Source organism: Argentina silus, assembly GCF_951799395.1.
Source record: "Argentina silus genome assembly, chromosome: 17".
In the NCBI taxonomy this organism is placed as follows: Eukaryota; Metazoa; Chordata; class Actinopteri; order Argentiniformes; family Argentinidae; genus Argentina; species Argentina silus.
The window spans coordinates 2,597,333-2,614,324 of NC_139671.1; the positions used below are offsets into that span (position 1 = coordinate 2,597,333).

Below are 16,992 nucleotides of genomic sequence, written 5' to 3' on the forward strand. Positions count from 1 at the left end.
GGGAGTTTCGGTAGAGTTTAGAGGGCCAATCAAGAGCTGTAAAGGTGAGAGTTTGTTGTCCATGACATCAGGCCTTGGGGGTGGTGATAGAAGGTAGAAGTACAGGGGACACTTGTCAAAATATATGACTTATTTTTTTTTTTTTTTAAACTAAATAAAGTTTGTTTTAATAAAAGTCAAGCCGAGGACAACAAGAAGCAGTTAAACACTAAAATGCCCCCCCCCCTGGCCCAACCCAAAACCCGGAAGCCGAGTAAAAGGATGGAAGATAAAGCTTAAAGCTTTGAGCTGTCTCTAGAAGAACCAACGGGTGTCTTTCTGCTTCTCTGCAGCGAGGGAGGTGGGGGCAGAGGGAGGTGGGGGCTGCGAGGGAGGCGGGGGCAGCGAGGGAGGTGGGGGCAGCGAGGGAGGTGGGGGCAGAGGGAGGCGGGGGCAGAGGGAGGTGGGGGCAGCGAGGGAGGTGGGGGCAGAGGGAGGCGGGGGCAGAGGGAGGTGGGGGCAGAGGGAGGCGGGGGCAGCGAGGGAGGCGGGGGCAGCGAGGGAGGTGGGGGCAGCGAGGGAGGCGGGGGCAGCGAGGGAGGCGGGGGCAGCGAGGGAGGTGGGGGCAGCGAGGGAGGTGGGGGCAGAGGGAGGCGGGGGCAGCGAGGGAGGTGGGAGCAGAGGGAGGTGGGGGCAGCGAGGGAGGCGGGGGCAGCGAGGGAGGCGGGGGCAGCGAGGGAGGTAGGGGCAGAGGGAGGCGGGGGCAGCGAGGGAGGTGGGGGCTGCGAGGGAGGTGGGGGCAGCGAGGGAGGTGGGGGCTTGTTGAGGAGTCGAGCTGTCTGCCATCACAGGCATATTGTGATATAATATTAATGACAGCATACTGCAACCATACCATGTTCCTCATGCGCAGACAGACAGACAGACAGATGTAATGACAGGAGGACGTATCACTCACACACACACGCGCACACACACTCTCTCACACTCTGTTTCAAGGTGGGGTCGTATTCTGCGTCAAGACTGAGAGTCTGCCCCCCCCCCCCCCCCCAAATCCTCTTCCTCCCCCCCTCCCCATCCCTCTCCTCCCCCCTCCCCCAGTCCTTAGCAGGGCTGTCACTGTCACAGGGGGGGCCACTGAGCTATGGCATCACCTGATAGTCATGGCAGGACTGATCGGGGGTGGTGGGGGGGTTCAGGGGGGGCTGACGGTCTGACACAACGTCAACTAATAAAAGCAGCTCTGCCCGGAAACCGCAAAGCCGTAAGCAGCCGTGGTGTGTGTGCGTGTGTGTGCGTGTGTGTGTGTGTCCAATAGGGAAAGGTAAACATTTTATTTTGGGCCCAGAGATAGAAGAGGCAGAGAGAGGCGCCCAGCGCCAGGCTAGCTGGCACCTATGGATCAGTTCATAGCACACCCCCTCGCCCCAAAACAGAAACCTCCCCAACACACAACCCCTAAAATACTAGACCCAGCAACTCACAGTGTACCCCAGTGCTAAGCCTCCTAGCCTCAGCCCCTAGGCTCAACCTCTCAAGCCAGAACCGCCCCCCCACCACCCCTCCCCCCACCACTATCCTCACCCCCCCCACCACCACTCCTCCCCCCTCCCCCCCACCACCCACTATCCCCACGCTATCTCCCTTCAGTCACAATCTGACAGTCAGCAGAAAGCCAGGCACCAAACAGCGCCGTCATGCCCCGCCACCGCCACCGCCGCCGCCTGCTGATGTGAGAGAAGCCCCTTGTCTTCCGCTACGGCGTGACGCATCACTGTAGCCCTCTGAGCCGAAGCCGAGGGCGAGGAGCGCACAACAAAGACGTGGCATCCTCCTGATGCTGACTCTGGGGCACATGACAGAGCAGAGAGAGAGAGAGAGAGAGAGGGAGAGAGAGAGAGAGAGTGCTCAGCTGAACCGTGTGTGTGTGTGTGTGTGTGTGTGTGTGTGTGTGTCACTCACCGAACACTTTATTAGAAACACTATACTAATACTGGGTAGGGCCTCCCTTTGCTTTCAAAACAGCCTCAATTCTTTGTGGCATTGATTCCACAAGATGTTGGAAACAAGATGTTGGAAACATTCCTTTGAGATTCTGGTCCATGATGACATGATTGCATCATGCAATTCCTGTAGATCAGATCAGATCAGATCAGATCAGATCAGATCAGATCAGATTCTCCCACATCCCAAAGGTGTTCTATTGGATTCAGATCCGGTGACTGGGAAGGTCACTGAAGAACACTGAACTCATTGTCATGTTCATAAAACCAGTTTGAGACGACTTTTGCTTTGTGACATGGTGCATTATCATGCTGGAAGTAGCCATTAGAAGATGGGTAAATTGTGGCCATGAAGGGATGCACATGGTCAGCAACAATACTCAAATAGGCTGTGGCATTCAATCGATGATTGACTGGTATTAATGGGCCCAAAGTGTGCCAAGAAAACATTCCCCAATATGTGTGTGTGTGTGTATATGTGTGTGTGTGTGTGTGTGTGTGTGTGTGTGTATGTGTGTGTGTGTGTGTATATGTGTGTGTGTGTGTATGTGTATGTGTGTGTGTATGTGTGTGTGTGTGTGTATGTGTGTGTGTGTGTACTGTATTGGTTGATTGGACTGGAGGACTGAACTGAGCATGTGCGAGTCTGGCTCCGTCGCTAGGGAACACGCTGCAGTCAGACGACACACCATGCATCCCTCACACTCCAAACAGAGAGCTCGCCTTGACTGAACGTGACGTTTCTCTGTCTCAAAGACAGGGGGGGGGACGGCCTTGACCGCCATCTCTCTGAGCTCACTCCATCTCCTCCTGGCCCTCTCTCTGAGCTGCCAGATGACATCATTCAACCACAGGAGCCTCCTTTCCCTTTTCCTCTACTGTTGCTACAGAGCACTCAAGTGTGGAACACAGGCTCAGCCAATCAGCGAGCAGAGCAGCTCCGCTCGGCCGCCAATCCCACGCACCGTGAGAGAGAGAGAGACAGGACTCGGAGCCTTGCTTCCGGCTGATCTGTGTCCGTCGCCCCGGGGACAAGACGGATACGTGACGAGGGTGCAAAACACGACAAGCTAGCGTTTTTCCCCCCCCGCCGCCTCGGATACAGGCTCTCTAATGGAGGTGCTGCGTTACGTAACGACTTCTCCACGACGGAGCAGGACAGAGAGAGAGACACTCAGCTGTGCCAACTGTTCAAGTACTGCAACGCAGCAAAACATGCAACAGAATTGTTGGAGGCTGCGCTCCAACACACACACACACACACACACACACACACACACACACACACACACACCTCTCTACCCAACCCCTCGCTCCCATCAGCTGTCCCACTATACACACTTGTGCATGTGCGCACACATACACACACACACACACACACACACACAGTAAACAGCCTCCTGTGACCCTGCATGAACACATGAACACACACACACACACACACACGCACGCATGCATGCGCGTGCATGCACATACACCCACACACACACACACACACACACACCCCCCTCCTCCCCCCCCCCCCCCTCCTGTCCTACTCACTCTTCAGGTTGATCTGAGCACAGCTCCTCTGCTGGGAGAAGCGGTTGGCGAAGCGGCTGGCCCTGGGGGACGGTGGCATGACTGTGGACGCCACGGGGGCGTGTCTCTGCAGTCCCAGCACCATCACCAGTATGGTAGCAGCAGGCCCTGGTCACCCTGGTCTCTGGTCTGTCTCTGTCTTTCTGCTCTCTCTCTCTGTCTTTCTCTGCGCTCTCTCTCTCTCTCTCTCTCTCTGTCTGTCTGTCTTTCTGCTCTCTCTCTGTGTCTTTCTGCTCTTTCTGCTCTCTCTCTCTTTCTGCTCTCTCTCTGTCTTTCTGCTCTCTCTCTCTTTCTGCTCTCTCTCTCTCTCTCTTTCTCTTTCTGCTCTCTCTCTCTCTCTCTCTTTCTGCTCTCTCTCTGTCTTTCTGCTCTCTCTCTCTCTGTCTGTCTTTCTGCTCTCTCTCTCTCTTTCTCTTTCTGCTCTCTCTGTCTTTCTGCGCTCTCTCTCTCTCTCTCTCTGTCTTTCTGCTCTCTCTCTCCCTTCCTACTTTCTCTAGTCTTTATCTCTCTCCGGGATCTGTTTGTTCGGCTTCACTCTTTCTCTGTCTCCTTCTACTCTGGTCTGGCTCTGTCTCTCTGGTCTCTTTTACTCAGGTCTGGTCTCTCAAAGCACAGTCTTCCACTCTGGCATTGGAGTTTCTCTCTGGCATCTCTCTCCCTCCCTCTCTGTGTCTGGGTACTGAGCCGCCCAGCTGTCTGTTGTGGTGGTAGTAGGCAGTTAGCGTAGGACCTGTCGGCAGCGGGAGCTCTGGCACTCTGATGCCAGACAGCACATAAGCTCATCAATAAAAAGTGGGCCAGGCAGGCGCGTCACCAACCCCTCATCTCCGCTCCGAAGGGTCACATGGTGTCAGGAGTCAAGAAACAAAACACATACCAGACACCCCCCAGAGAGGAGAGGTGGGGTGGGGGTCTCTCTCTCTCTCTCTCTCTCTCTGCACCCCTCAAAGACAGCCCCCTAAGCTGCGTAAACAAACTGCTTTTGGCTCAGGAATGTGGCTCGTTTCTATGACAGGCCAAGGACAGGGAAAGGGTCTGATACACACACAAGGAGGAAGACGCACACACACACTGGCACACACACACACTGGCACACACACACACATACACACATACACACACACGCACCAGCGAGAAGGCACATGACAGGCTATAAAAGGATCAAAAATACTAAACAACCTTCATTTAGCATCTGTCTGAGTTCACTACCCTATCCTACCCCTACCCCCTACCCCCAGCCCTAGCCCTACCCCTACCCCTAGCCCTACCCCTACCTCCAGCCCTACCCCTACCCCTACCCCTACCCCCAGCCCTAGCCCTACCCCTAGCCCTACCCCTACCCCTAGCCCTACCCCTACCCCTACCCCCAGCCCTAGCCCTACCCCTACCCCTACCCCCAGCCCTAGCCCTACCCCTACCCCCAGCCCTAGCCCTACCCCTACCTCCAGCCCTACCCCTACCCCTACCCCTACCCCCAGCCCTAGCCCTACCCCTACCCCTACCCCCAGCCCTAGCCCTACCCCTACCTCCAGCCCTACCCCTACCTCCAGCCCTACCCCTACCCCTACCCCTACCCCCAGCCCTACCCATACCCCCAGCCCTACCCATACCCCTACCCCCAGCCCTACCCATACCCCTACCCCCAGCCCCAGCCCCAGCCTCAAACCTTCCCCTTTCACCCAGTGCAGGCCAAGATGAACCAGACTGAGTGAGTGAGTGACAGACAGACAGACAGACAGACAGACAGACAGACAGACAGACAGACAGACAGACGGACAGCTCTGCTACTACTTTTGTTCTGACACACAGATGAGGTCATGGCACCTGCATGTCCATCCTGTCTTCTCCCCTGTCATCTGCCTATCACAACATGGTATTTATACCCACCGAGGTGCCAGATAAATCTACTCTCCGACACATGCCAGGCTGGGCCGTGTTGCTGGGGGTGACAGGGCAGAGTCGGGGGGCAGAGGACAGAGAGCACCCGTAGAGGGGCCAAACTGTTTGTGTGTGTGTGTGTGTGTTTGCCGGTGCACGTGTGTGTGTGTGTGTGTGTGTGTGTGTGTGTGTGTGTGTGTGTGTAGGTGTGCATAGGTGTGTGTGTTCAGCTGTTTGTCCCACTGCTCCTATGAGCATCTGACGCCATGGCGGGCCAACCAGAAGCTGTGGATGTTCCAGGTCACTGGAGCGGGTCTCCAGAACAGAACTGCTGCACACTTGTAGGTTTGTAGCCTTACATGGCTCTCACTGCCTCTTTCTGCCCCATTTCTCCTGTGTCTCCTTCCCCCTCTCTCTCTATCTCTCCCCATCTCTCCACAGTGAGATGAAAAGAAGAGGATTACACCCAGACCACAACACAGACAGGCGGTCTGCAGTCCCAGTCCAGTCTCTCTCTCTGTCTGTCTCTCTCTCCATCCCTCACTCGAGTCCTCTTTTACCCTTTTTAGGAGAACAGAGAGGGAACAGTACTGTCTGTCTGTCTGTCTGTCTGTGGTTTACTTCACACACAGACTAAACAACAAGATACTGTGAAGAGAACACTTCATTGTCTGTTTGCGTGCGTCATGAAAACAAGCATATATGGTTGAGGTTAAGAACTGAGGTCGACCCAGAAAGGACACGAAAGGTTGCAGTGCACACACACACGCACACACACACACACGCACGCGCACACACACACACACGCACACACACACACACACACACACGCGCACACGCACACACACACACACACACACTAGTGGTTTAAGGAAGGCAGTCTGAGGCTGAACCCATACCTCAGTCATGACTATCGTCTCTTACCGGAACTTTCCCCAAACTTCACACGCCCTCACCACACCGCAAACACCTGCTGGTCTCCCACGGTAACGGAACACTCCTTTGTTCTAACCCTCATTCACACATTCCTTCCTGCCAGAGAGGGATGAAGTAACCCCTAGTGCTGTGTTGACAATGGCAGAATTCAGCCTACCTGGGAGAGAGCACGCACACACACACACACACACACACACACACACACACACGCCAGGTGCTCTGCTAAGATGTGGTCAGACAGGGTTTAGTTTCTCACATGAATAAACACTTCAACATGGGTAAAGTCATCTGTTGAGAATGTAGTCCTGCTCATCTGTCAGCTGGCTACAACACCTCACACCTCACACGTCCTCCACAGAGCAAACAGGTATGACCCCTATCACCTGACCTATGACCCCTACCTCCAGACACCTGACCCATGACCTCTGTGTCCACTGAGCTGTCTGTCCAGTGGCGCAGTGCATTCTCTGCAGACCTGGGTCAAATACTGTGTGTGTGTGTGTGTGTGTGTGTGTGTGTCTGTCTGTCTGTCTCGCGGGCCAAGGTCAAATCAAAACAAAACATCCAAATCTCCATTTCCCCCTGGACAACTGACAACATAAACGAAGACCATCATCATCTCCTGGAAGCTTCCAAATCGCTAAGCTGCACTTGGTGTTGTTGGCCAGTAACAAATGGAACTAACGGGATAGAATTACCCGTCCTCACCCGGGGCTGATTCACCTCACCTCACCGAGGGAAGCCAGCAACAGTTTTTTATTTTGGTAAAAGTGAACGGCTGTGCCGGTGTCTTAGCGGTGGCGACGGCGGCGGCGTTCCTCGGCTCAGGTGACAGCGACACACAGGCAGGACCCCAGACTGCCACGTGATTCCAAGGCACACATTTCACTGTGCTAAAATTAGCCGAGCTACTGTAGAGAGACTCCTGGGACATGGATGGATGGGGGGAGGGAGGGGGGGAGGGGGGGGGAGGGAGGGGGGGGCTTTCTGTAAGTACTGTAAGACACACGGAGGATATGTAGCCTACACACACATGGATACAGACACATACACACTCAGAAGGAGAGAAAGAGAGAGAGAGAGAGAGAGACACACACACACACACACACACACACACACACATATACACACACACACACACACACAGAGCAGAGTTACAGTACAGCGGAGGAACAATGGAGACGCTGGATTCATTGCATTAGTGCAGCATGTGCTGCTGCAGATGGATCTGCACACACACACACACACACACACACACACACACAACCACAGGCCTAAACAAAACCCATTTCTCAGCCAAACAACAACAACCCTGTATTTAGTCATGGTAGACAAGATAGCCTCCAGTTGTAAATAACAACAACAACAACAACAACAACAGCAGCAGCAGCAGCAGCAGCAGAAGCCACCTTCTAAAAAGAGCGTCTGACTTAACTTCTCCGTTGTCAGGTGATGAACTCCTGCTGAGAGAGTGAGCAATGATGATCCCGGGTGTCATGAAGGCTTGTCACGTCTAAAGAGGACACAGACTAGAATAGGAAGCATCATCGCCTCTCAGGACAGGAATACCATAGGAAAACACTGAGGTTAAACCCCCTTTGATCCCAGCTCCTGGGTGCAGTTCCACACGTGACCAACAGGGGGGAGAGAAGAGTCGATAATGGGATGCTATTCGTCAGCCACGGTTTTAACTTGTCAAGAATATTCCACCTGGCCTTTTCATCTCCGTCTGCAGTGACATTAAGGAGGTGGACTGGTCAGAACAGGTTCTCATACGAGACCTCCTTCCTATTCTCTCTCTCTCTCTCTCTCTCTCTCTAATCGACAAACATGAAAGATGGGGAGAGGAAGTCACATTATTAGACTATTATTATGGAAATGATTCTAAGGTCAGAGTGTCTTTATTCCTGCCCCAAGTGCTCTCACCTCCCCTGCACCTCTCTGACCACAGCTACAGAACACACAGCTACAGAACACACAGCTACAGAACACACAACTACAGAACACACAGCTACAGAACACACAGCTCTAGAACACACAGCTACAGAACACACAACTACAGAACACACAACTACAGAACACACAGCTCTAGAACACACAGCTACAGAACACACAACTACAGAACACACAGCTCTAGAACACACAGCTACAGAACACACACTTCTCTGACCACAGCTACAGAACACAGCTACAGAACACACAGCTACAGAACACACTTCTCTGACCACAACTATAGAACACACAGCTACAAAACACACACTTCTCTGACCACAGCTACAGAAAACACACATCTCTGACCCTTAACTTCTTTCTGCAATCGGTTCAGGACCCAGTTTGGGACAGATTAGTGAAAGCTAGCTTAGCAGAATTTAGCCTCTCCGTGGAGCGTCTTCAGTGGAGTGCATCAGCCTGAGCTGGACTTCCTCTCCCTCGCCTGCCTGTCCAGCTCCAGCCCCATATAAGCCCTACCCAGCCTGGTCCAGCACCAGCTCCCAGGCCCAGCCAGCTGTGTCCAGCCCCAGGCAAAACAGCATAATCCAGCCCTCTGCGCCCAATCAAGCCCTCCCGCCCTCGCCCATATCCCCAGCTCCAGTCCTAGCCACCAGCCCCAGCTCCGTCCAGTCCTAGCCCTAGCCCTAGCCACCAGCCCCCAGCCCCCAGCCCCCAGAAGCCCTGTCCGGCCCGGTGTAGCCCTAGCCAGCCTCATATCCCTGCTCGAGCCCCCAGCCTCTGCCCGTAGCCCTTGCCTTAGCCCTAACCCTAGCCCCCAGTCCTAGCCCCCAGCCCCATTCTATCCCTATCCGGTCCTGTCCGGTCCTGTCTGTGCTGCTGTAAACAGCTTAGTGAACACAATGGAACTCTGAGTGAAGGGACGGCCAATTACAGTGTCCCACAGTGCACTGCTTCCTCTCTCTCAGTCGGACCGCATCCGAGCGCCAGCACAGCCCCAGCCCCGGGACTAAACCCCTAGCCCCGGGCTAAAACCCCAGCCTAGGGGCTAAAACACCAGCCCCGGGACTAAAACCCCAGCCTAGGGGCTAAAACCCCAGCCTCGGGGCTAAACACCAGCCCCGGGGCTAAACACCAGCCCCAAGCTCCAGCCTCCAAGCCCTCAGCCTCTACTCACAGCCCACCTGCATAGCTCCAGACCTGTCCAAGCCCCACCCACAGACACCCTAGCCCAGCCCAGGACTAGCTCCAGCCTCACCCGCAGACACCCTAGCCCAGGCCTAGCTCCAGCCCCAGACACCCTAGCCCAGGCCTAGCTCCAGCCCCAGACACCCAGCCCGTCCCAGTCCCAGCTCAGCGAAACACAAGGACACATTATGCTGACACACCACTGGGGGAGTGGTGAATCAAAACAACCCCCTAACAAACCCACCGGTCGGTCCACTAACGAAGAGAGAGAAAGAGAGAGAGATGGAGGAGAGCAGCCGGGCAGGGGAGGGAGGAGGGAAACAAGGGAGTAGAGGAGGGGAGAGAGGGAGGGAGGGAGGGAGGGAGGGAGGGAGAGCCGGAGGCAGTTGTCCTTGGATGTGCTGTTATTGAGACAGCATCAAGCCACAAAGTTGCACCAAGTAGACAAGTACTGTAGCAGGGGAGGCAGAGTCTGGAGAGAGGGATCTAATATTCTCTCTCTCTCTCCCTCCCTCCCTCTTTCACATACTTTCACTCTCTCCCTCACACACACACTCACACTCACAGAGTGAGGTGAGTCGACCCTTCAAAGCAGCCTCTCCTGATCATTAGGACTCAGCCCGAGGCTCGGGGTCTCCCGGGCCAGTGGGCAGGGGCTGATGGTGTGGTAGCAGCCACACCAGCCACACCAGCAGGGCAGGCCTCATTAACATAATGAGACACATCACTAGCAGGTCATTAATACACTGCCTGTTAGTGTGCAGAGAGACTCCCGTCTCTGGGAGAGATAAGGACAATTCAGTAGGGGGTGCGTGTACACACACACACACACACGGCCTGGGGGAAAGTACTGTCATGGACTGCGATAGTTGAAGAGGAAGAGGAAGAGGAGTGATTGTAATAAGTAGCTAGGCGTATGAACAGAGATAAGGCAGGATTAACTTCTGACCTTCAGACTCCGCAACACAGACGCAAGGGGACCGTTTCCCAGACACAGATTAGTCCTGGAGTAAATCACACTTTCAAGGGTAAAATTCCATTGAAGATGTGTTTTAGTCTCCTGTAGGATTAGTCTTAATCCGTGTCCGGGTAATCAGCCCAAGATAAAACACTAAAAACAGGATGTTTTGATCTGAGAGGAAGTTGAAGGTGCTGGTTGTTATGACAGAGACTTTAATCTGGGCCGGATCAGCCTTGAGATATAACTACAGTTGGATCCTTCAGAAGGAGAGCTAGCTAGCTCAACTGCTCTGCTCTGCTCTGCAGGAGTAAACACATTCTTATTTGTGTCCCATGGAATTAAATATCACAGACAAGCAGATGTTACATCTCTCCCTGTCACATTCTCCGCCCTGTCTCCCCCTGTCATTCTCCTCCCTGTCTCCCCCTCTTATTTTCCCCGTCTCCCCCTCTTATTCTCCCCCCTGTCTCCCTCTCTCATTCTCCTCCCCGTCTCCCCCTCTCATTCTCCCCGTCTCCCCCTCTTATTCTCCCCCCTGTCTACCTCTCTCATTCTCCCCCTGTCTCCCTCTCTTATTCTCCCCCCTGTCTCCCTCTCTCATTCTCCCCGTCTCCCTCTCTTATTCTCCCCCCTGTCTCCCTCTCTCATTCTCCCCCCTGTCTCCCTCTCTCATTCTCCCCCTGTCTCCCCCTCTCATTCTCCCCCGTCTCCCTCTCTCATTCTCCCCCTGTCTCCCTCTCTTATTCTCCCCCCTGTCTCCCCCTCTCATTCTCCCCCCTGTCTCCCTCTCTCATTCTCCCCCTGTCTCCCCCTCTCATTCTCCCCCTGTCTCCCCCTCTTATTCTCCCCCCTGTCTCCCCCGTCTCCCTCTCTTATTCTCCCCCCTGTCTCCCCCTCTCATTCTCCCCCTGTCTCCCTCTCTCATTCTCCCCCCTGTCATTCAGAACCAGAATCCACCAGAACCCTCTGTCCTCTCTAGCCATGTGACTCAGGGGTGGTGGTGAACATTACAGGAAAGCTATTCACAACACACACACACACACACACACACACACACACACACACAATTCCATCTGAGTTTACTCAATCACTCACAGGGTTTGGCTCCCAGAGTGCTGTTTGTGTGTGTGTGTGTGTGTGTGTGTGTGTGTGGAGAGAATACTGACACAGTGTGTATCCCACCGCCAGCAACTTTCTGATGAATCATATCTGGAAAGAAAAATGGCCGCCTGACTCTGAAAACAATGCATCATCTGTTTGCAATAAGGAAACAGTTTGGCTAAAACGCTCAAATGGGCTGGCCAGAAATACTGGTCACAGTGTGAGTGCTGTTCTGTAGACCCCCCCTGCAGTACACACACACACACACACACACACACACACACACACACATTCTGACTGCCACCCCCGGAGACACACAGAATCAGCTAATTACACACACACACACACACACACACACACACTCTAACCGCAACCCCTGGAGACACACAGACTCGCGCTAATTACACGCAATTTAACCACGCGTAGGCCAAAGAGGGTCGTCACTAAACGTATGACCTCACTCCACACAAGAGGACAAAGAAGTCATTCTGATAAGCACACACACACACACACACACACACACACACGCTGGATCACAACACATTATCAAGGGGAAACACTTCATGTTGCTCACACAAGAGTATCATTCAGTTCAGTGGAGCAGAAGCAAGGAGAAACAACAACTATGACTCACCTACTGTACCCCGGCCTCCAGCACGGCCTGGAGATACACCCCTACATACACCCCTACTGTACCTGGCCTCCAGCACGGCCTGGAGATACACCCCTACATACACCCCTACTGTACCTCAGCCTCCAGCACGGCCTGGAGATACACCCCTACTGTACCTCAGCCTCCAGCACAGCCTGGAGATACACCCCTACATACACCCCTACATACACCCCTACTGTACCTGGCCTCCAGCACGGCCTGGAGATACACCCCTACATACACCCCTACATACACCCCTACATACACCCCTACTGTACCTGGCCTCCAGCACGGCCTGGAGATACACCCCTACATACACCCCTACATACACCCCTACATACACCCCTACTGTACCTCAGCCTCCAGGCCTGGAGATACACCCCTACGAGCCTTCAAGCTGTTTCACGCTTTTTAATACACACTCACCGGCCACTTTATTAGGTACACCTATTCAACTGCTCGGTAGCGCAAATATCTAATCAGCCAATCACATGGCAGCAACTCAGTGCATTTAGGCACGTAGACAAGGTCAAGACGACCTGCTGGAGTTCAAACCGAGCATCAGAATGGGGAAGAAAGGTGATTGAAGTGACTGTGAACGTGGCGTGGTTGTTGGTGCCAGACAGGCTGGTCTGAGTATTTCAGAAACTGCTGATCTACTGGGATTTTCACGCACAACCATCTCTAGGGTTTACAGAGAATGGTCTGAAAAAGAGAAAATATAGTTGATGCCAGAGGTCAGAGGAGAATGGCCAGACTGGTTCGAGATGATAGAAAGGCAACAGTAACTCAAATAACCACTCGTTACAACCAAGGTTTGCAGAAGACCATCTCTGAACGCACAACACGTCGAACCTTGAAGCAGATGGGCTACAAAAGGGGGTCCAACCCAGTACTAGCAAGGTGTACCTAATGAAGGGGGTCCAACCCAGTACTAGCCAGGTGTACCCAATAAAGTGGCCGGGGAGTGTATGTGTGTCAATCAATATATTGCCGCTCGCCAAAAACACAATGTCGCTTGCCAAGTCACAGAGGATGTATGACAGCGTCAGCGCCGGGAGGTGAGCGGCACGCCTCGGTGACACTCGCGTGTGTCGACTCGACGCCATTGCCTCAGGGGGAGGCTGGTGGAGGTAGAAATCGGAGGACGGGGGCTCGTTGTAACACATGGGATGGAATGAGGAACGGTAACAAACACACATGCCCCCGCGTACAGCAGCAGATCTCTGATGCTGCTGAGGATAGAGGATACGCCGACTGAACACACACACACACACGCACACGCACACGCACACACGCACACACACACACGCACACACACCGCAGGGGTGAGGCAACAGTTAGCAACCAGCAAGGACGATTCTCCACTCTCGATTACCACAGAGAGTAAAGCAGACTTTAGCAGACCAAGTAATTCAGACAACGTTCCGTCTGCCAGTCAGAGTTGGGTTTTCCCGCCTAATATTTATTAAGCTTAGTATTTAGGGAGGGTATGTCTGTGTGTGTGTCTCTGCGTGTGTCTCGCTCTGCCTGTCTGTGTGTGTTTTGTGCGCGTGTCTCGGTCTGTACTGTGTATCTGTCTGTACTGTGTATCTGTCTGTCTGTGTATCTGTGTATCCGTCTGTACTGTGTATCGTGGTATCCTCTGTGGCTGGGTTGGTAGAGCACGGCGCTAACAACGATTAGGTTGTGGGTTCGTTTCCCCACTGGGACCATATATACAGAAAAATGTACGCGCCGCTCACTGCAATGTACTGTACGTAAGCCGCTCTGCGTAACAGCGTCAGATAAACGTCACCGAATGGCGTCTCTCTTACCTGCGTCCTGAGAGTTGAGCACCTCCAGGGCGTGCATCATGGCACTGGCGAAGACGTTGGCATCCTCCTTGCTGCCGAAGTTCAGGCCGTACACCTGCCGGGCGTCACGCCACTGGTGGAAGGTCTGGGTGGCCTGGTTGTACTTCAGCCCCTTAGGAATGGCACAGTTTATCACCACCTGGGGGGGGGGGGGGGGGGGGAGATAGGGAGAGATAGGGAAGGGGAGAGAGATAGGGGGGAGATAGAGAGAGAGAGATAGATTGGGGGGAGAGAGAGAGAAAGAGAGAGAGAGAGAGACAGATTTGGAGGGAGAGAGAGATGGAGAGAGAGAGAGAGAGAGAGAGAGAGAGAGAGAGAGAGAGAGAAAGAGGAGGGATGAGAGGAGAAAGAGAGAGGAGAAAAGTGATGGTCAGAGTCATGCATCAAAACCAACACAACGTTTTGACAGTACGTGTTACGGGCCTCTCCCCGGAGGGGAAAGTGCTGACTGGGTCTGAGTCAGGTTAAGAGCCGAGCCCTGCTGGTCATAACTGGTAGCACAGTACTCCCCCCCACTAAACAAACAAGGACACACTGTACCATCCAGACAGCACACCACCAGGGACACATCTAGGAGTCCAGAGGCGGCTCGTTAAAGGCACCGTGGCAGTGAAAGTACTCAGAGCAGGGATAAATACAGTCAAACGCCCCACCCAGCTCTGATAGAGAGGCTGTGTCCAGCCCCGAGAGGGTTGTTTCTGCTGCTCAACGCACGTTAAGCTCCGGGCCGGGAAGCACAGCTTTGTGTTGACTCACCAGGTTATTCGAGGTAGTAAATGGTAGTCACAAACACAACCACTACAGAAATTCACCTCGCTGTTACAAACAGAACCACTACAGAAATTCACCTCACTGTTACAGACAGAACCACTACAGAAATTCACCTCACTGTCAGGCTAACAGCACTCAGTCTAATAGCACACAGCACATGCACTCGCATACACACACACACACACACACAAGGACGGAAACAGTCTCCTGTGACCCTGCATGAACACACACACACAAGGAGGGAAACAGCCTCCTGTGACCCTGCATGAACACACACACACACACACACACACACACACACACACACACACAGGGAAACAGCCTCCTGTGACCCTGCATGAACACACACACACACACACAGAGGGAGGGAGGGAGGGAGTGAACTGAATGAGCTGCTTTCATCCCTGCATGCAATCATGGTCTGCTTGGGGCGCAGGCTGCTTCTGCAGTTACTCGGCTGGGGATAATACCAGGCTGGGTGAGACGGATCAAACAAACACCTGCCTCTCACATCAGCCACCCGGTTTATTTCCAATATCTACAGTTTCATTGTGAACATTCTTCAGGCCATGAAAGTCAAGACACGTGTTTATGACTGGCTTTGTTTTTCCTCTGACCAGGGAAGCGGACGCGTGTTATCTTCCCTCTGGTGTGTTTGTTGTCGCCGGGCTCAGGGAGGGACACGCATGTTGCCGTGCCAACAGGGTGGAGTTAACGTGTTTGGTTTGGTCAACGGTCAGCTCTCCTCTGGCCAATCAGGCGCTGGACACACACAGCTGGCCCCGTCCATACATGTCACTCAAGGCCACCAAGGGTGGAGGCTGGTGGAGGTAGAAATCGGAGGATGGGGGGGGGGGTCATTGTAATGCAAGGAACGGAATGAGGAATGGTATCAATTGATATTCATTCCTCATTCCGTTCCATGCATTACAACATGCCCGTCCTTCGATTTCTACCCCCGACCAGCCTCTACTGACAACCCAGCTACACGTATAACTGGAACAGATCTAGGATCAGCTGATCTTCAACAAACTCCTAACAGATCAAACTCCAAACAGATCTAGGATCAGCTGACCCTCAACAAACTCCTAACAGATCAAACTCCAAACAGACCTAGGATCAGCTGACCCTCAACAAACTCCTAGCAAAAGACGGCAAAACTGAGGCAACATCAGTGATTAAGACTAACTTCTCCCCCCCGCCTTAATTCCGTCTAAAAGGTTTGTGTTTAACACACTAGACATTTAGTCTATCACCTCTGATTGGCTGTCCTCTCCTCTAAGCCGGCGCTCACAAGCAGCCCTATCAGCTGAATATTAATAAGCGCCTTCAAAAACAAAATCGGTATTTTGTATTCATCTCCTCCAACCGTGGATAAGAGAGTCAATAGACCAATCAATAGCCAGCGTGTAGCGGGATTGCTATCAGTGTAGCAATTCCACCGCCGTAATTGGATTCATGGATACACAGACGGCCACGGGCGTAATCAACTCTGTCATCTACATTCATCAGGGTAACGGTCAGATTCTAATACCGGTCAGGCTGGGGTTGTAGAGCGAAAGAGACATGTAGTATGATAAATATGAATGCCATACAAAATCATAGTCACACGGTATGCCAGCTCTGTGTGTGTGTGTGTGTGTGTGTGTGTGTGTGTGTGTGTGTGTGTGTGTGTGTGTGTCTGTGTGTGTGTGCGCACAGGTGCATGTGTGTGCGTTTGTGTGTGTGTATGTACAGTATATACGCGTGAGCTGGTGTCTGTGTGGTCATGTCAGTGTGTGTGTGTGTGTGTGTGTGTGTGTGTGTGTTTGAATGGCTGAGTAAGGTAGCATCTATATGTAAAGCACTTTCTCATTGTGTTGACATGAACAACAACAACAACAACAACAACAACAACAACAACCACCACCACAGCCAGAGAGGAGAGGAGAGGAGAGGAGAGGAGAGGAGGGCAGAGGAGAGGAGTAGAAGAGCAGTCTGCTAATGACCTGTCCTCCTCTGCTGTGTCCTGTACTCCCATGGCTACGGCCCACAGGGGACAGCTCCTAAACAAGACAGAGGCATCTGGGACTGCTGACGGAGCACAAGCCCAGCACCATGGCTACAGGAGCTAGCTTTCCCACACACACACAGTAA

The 16,992-nt window shown here is 53.3% G+C and overlaps 1 protein-coding gene across 2 annotated transcripts in view; it reads right to left on the reverse strand.

Annotated features, from left to right (window-relative positions):
• enah (ENAH actin regulator) overlaps positions 1 to 16,992 on the reverse strand; it is a 114,835-nt gene that overhangs the window by 39,463 nt on the left and 58,380 nt on the right. Inside the window, exon 3 of one of the 2 annotated variants that reach the window (XM_083689228.1) lies at positions 14,047 to 14,224. In XM_083689228.1, the coding sequence (XP_083545354.1) occupies positions 14,047 to 14,224 (178 nt within the window). Of the gene's footprint in view, positions 1 to 3,524; positions 3,713 to 14,046; positions 14,225 to 16,992 lie in introns of those variants that run through there. The other variant, XM_083689229.1, reaches the window with a different exon arrangement.